This window comes from Prunus mume, linkage group LG1 (genome assembly GCF_029339155.1).
Source record: "Prunus mume cultivar Tortuosa linkage group LG1, ASM2933915v1, whole genome shotgun sequence".
Taxonomy (NCBI): Eukaryota; Viridiplantae; Streptophyta; class Magnoliopsida; order Rosales; family Rosaceae; genus Prunus; species Prunus mume.
In genome coordinates this window covers 21,951,779-21,955,443 of record NC_142698.1, presented here as the reverse complement: position 1 = coordinate 21,955,443, position 3,665 = coordinate 21,951,779, and the positions used below count along the sequence as shown (strand labels likewise).

At 41.9% G+C, this 3,665-nt stretch overlaps 2 protein-coding genes across 2 annotated transcripts; both read left to right on the top strand.

Annotated features, from left to right (window-relative positions):
- The first annotated feature begins 459 nt into the window (after window positions 1–459).
- LOC148921308 (uncharacterized) lies at window positions 460–1,512 on the top strand. Its single transcript, XM_089048582.1, has 3 exons — window positions 460–625; window positions 779–1,056; window positions 1,213–1,512. The coding sequence occupies exons 1-3, from the start codon at window positions 460–462 to the stop codon at window positions 1,510–1,512; spliced, it is 744 nt and encodes a 247-aa protein (XP_088904708.1).
- Window positions 1,513–1,985: 473 nt separating this feature from the next.
- Window positions 1,986–2,855, top strand: LOC148921307 (uncharacterized). Its single transcript, XM_089048579.1, has one exon. The coding sequence runs from the start codon at window positions 1,986–1,988 to the stop codon at window positions 2,853–2,855; it is 870 nt and encodes a 289-aa protein (XP_088904705.1).
- Window positions 2,856–3,665: the final 810 nt, after the last annotated feature.

Here is a 3,665-nt window from a genome sequence, read left to right as displayed (position 1 = left end):
ATAAACAGAGATTTGACCAGGGCCAATTACACTCGAGGAGATTAAAGATGCTGCTTTTCAAATGGGGGCCACGAAAGCTTCAGGGCCTGATGGCTTTCATGGGACTTTCTATCACAAATACTAGGGAATTATTCACAATGATATTCAGGGCTTCACTGCTAATTTTTTCACCGGCCAAGCCATCCCAAAGCCTTTGAACTCCACATGAATAGTCCTTATTCCAAAGATTCCTAATCCTGAAGCCGTTTCCCAATTTAGGCCAATTAGCCTGTGCAACTTCTCCTACAAGATCCTCTCCAAAATTCTGGCCAACCGTCTTAAGCCTCACCTACCTAGCATTATCTCCCCAACTCAAAATGCATTTGTTCCTAATCGACAGATCCAGGATAACATCCTGGTAGCCCATGAAGTTTTCATGCTCTAAAACTCAAGAAATCAAAGAAGGGAGTGAAACTTGATATGAATAAGGCTTATGACCGCGTGGAATGGGATTTTCTTGAGAAGGTTATGCAAAAAATGGGGCTTAATGTAGGTTGGATTCATTTAGTCATGTGCTGTGTAACAACGGTAAACTTCACTGTGGTGATCAATGGCCAACCTGGTGGTGCCTTCTCCTCATCCCGGGGTATTCGACAGGGTGACCCAATCTCCCCTTACTTATTTCTTTTTATTAGTGAAGTTTTGTCCCTGCTAATAAAAAAAGCTTGTGAGAAAGATTTGTTACAAGGTATTAAGCTGAATTCTGGAAGTCCTACCCTATCCCACCTATTATTTGCAGATGATACTCTCATATTCCTGAAGGCCACCACCCAAAATTGTCAGAATATCTCTCGTCTCCTTCAAGCATATTGCGCTGCGTCTGGACAACAAGTGAGCTTGACCAAGTCCAATGTGGTTTTAAGCTCCAACACCCCTGCCTCTGTCCGTGCTTCATTGTGTGCAATCCTAGGCATGCCAGGATGTTACTTGATGCAGGGAAATACTGGTTTTCCCACTTCTTGGGGTAGAGCAAAGAAGGAAGCGCTGGTGTATGTGAAAGATCGAATTCTTCAGAAGGTGCATGGCTGGAATCAACATTGCCTTTCACAAGTTGGCAATGAAATCTTAATTAAATCAATGGCTCTTGCTATACTAGCTTATCCCACAAATATCTTCAAATTCCCTACCACCATTTGTAAAGAAATTGATTCTATTTTGGCTGTCTTCTGGTAGGGGCAAAATGGAGATAATCGAAAGCTCCATTGGATTAACTGGCACACCCTTGGACAACCTAAGCAAGAGAGGGGAATGGGCTTTCGCAACCTCCACAAGTTCAACTTAGCTCTTCTCGCAAAGCAATGCTGGAGAATTTTGATGGAGCCTCAATCTCTGTGGGTTAAAGTTCTTAAAGGTAGATATTTCCCCAATGTCAATTTCTTGGAAGCTAAGAAGAGTAGTCGTATTTTGTGGCTTGGGCAAGCTTGCTTGAGGGCAGGGATATCCTACTTCTTGGTGCTCATTGGCAAGTTATGAACGGGGCACACATTAGATTGTGGGTTGACCGATGGCTGCCAAACTCTCCAAATGTTTGTCCTCGCCTACATTCTACTGAAACTCTTGATCGGAACTTACGAGTTGAAGCTATTATTAACAGGGAGCTCGATGAATAGAACTTGGACCCAATTAGGCACGCCATTTCTGATAGTGATGCTCGTGCAATTACAAGGATCAAGTTTGGTAGCAGCAGACTGCCAGATCGACTGATTTGGCCTATGGAAAGGAATGGATCTTACTCTGTGAGCTCTGGTTACCACTGGCTTCATAATACTGAATGTAGATGAAGGAATCTGCGCCTATCCTCTTCAATGGCGATTGATCCAAGGCTTTGAAAGCAGGTTTGGAAAGCGGATGTCCCCCCAAAATTTCGAAACTTCCTGTGGCGAGCTCTCAGAAATTGCCTTGCTACATCGACAAACTAGCACAAAAAGAAAATCGCTAGATCACCCATGTGTCCGCTCTGTAATGATCAACCGGAAACGGCTGAACACATCTTCTTCCTTTGTCCTTGGGTGGAGCCTGTATGGTTCGGATGCTCCCTCAACCTGCGTATAAATCATCAGACGGTGACATCTTTCGGCCAATGGTTAAGGAATGTTATTGAGAAAGGAAAGAGCCCACAGGAGCGATCAAGATGCCTAATTGTTATCACGTACTTCTGCTGGCAAATTTGGAAGGATAGGTGCAAAGCAGTGCTGGAACACATCTCCCCTTCACCAGCTAGAACTATCCACACTGCCTTTATTGCCATCAATGAATTCCTTGGTTCCCTTGGTCATGGCATACATCAAACTAAGCCTCTTACCCTCTCTAATGACAACCAGCAACATCTTGGAACCGTTCTGCCTCTCCCTTTGTCAAAGTTAACGTGGATGCATCATGGAATTCAAACTCAAAGAGGGTTTGGCATTGGTATCCTAATTAGGAACACCCATGGAGATTTTATCAAGGGTACATCCATCCCATCAGTGGCGAACTCTGCTATAGAGGCTGAGGCACAGGCTTGTCTTGAAGGTTGTAAGCTCGCTGCTGAGATGGGTTATCGTCAAGTAACATTTGAATCTGATTGTAAGGAAATAATCTCTCCTTTGAAGGGCCCCTTATCCGATGGAAGGTGGGAAATCTATCATATCCTAAGTGATGTTCGGGATGTTTTGAACTGCTTTTGGATTCCTAGGACCACCAACCAAGCGGCAGATCATTTGGCAATGCTTGCCAATTCGAGGATGAGCCCGAAAGTATGGGTCAACCGACCCCCATCCTCTCTAATGCAAATCCTAAACAAGGATGGTTTACCATGCCCCCCAAGGAGTGCTTAATGATTGCGGTTGTGTGGGCTTCTCGACGTATCCGTTTGTCTTATGACTACGTCTTTTATATTAGTCCTCCTTCCATGTAGCTGTGCTGTTTTTATTTCTTGTTGTTCGTTGTGCCTAGCTGCTTTATAGGCTATGTACTTCTCTTGGCTGTTTGCCTGTTTTTATGAAATTCCATATTTCAAACCCAAAAAAAGAAAAAAATCTGTGTTGGCACTTGGCCGGTTGCTATGATAAAACTCACTAATTACTGTGCAATTTTGATTCCCATAGCTGGAGCGTTGGACAAATGCTGAGAAAACCTAGATTTTGTTGAGTGGCTTGGAGCAGAGTCATGTCTTTAAACTAGACTTGGTCTTTCAGTTCTTAAATGTCTTCTCTTTTTCTTGTTTTTTTTTATATTTCATTTCTTTATATATGTTTTTTTTAATCTCAAGTCTGAACCTCAATTCAATTTAATTTTGCAGGAAATTCAAGAGAGATATTTCGGTGTAATAATCCATTCCCTTTTGTTTTTCAGTTTGACTTTTTATTTCTAGAAGAGGAGTTGCAGATGCCCATATCAGAGTCATAAGAAAAAAAGGAAACATTTTGCTGGATATATCCTTGAATGATAAAATTGTATAGAAATTATTTAATAGGTCAGTCAGAGTTATTGTCAACGAATTCGCGCACAGATGATTGCCAATGTTGCATGTGCTTGTATATCATTATTTTATAACTACTACAGATTTGGTGTGAATGGTAGATTCTCATATTTTGGGAAATCAATTATATATTAGTTGATTTTTTCATGAAATTTTATCTTCTTGA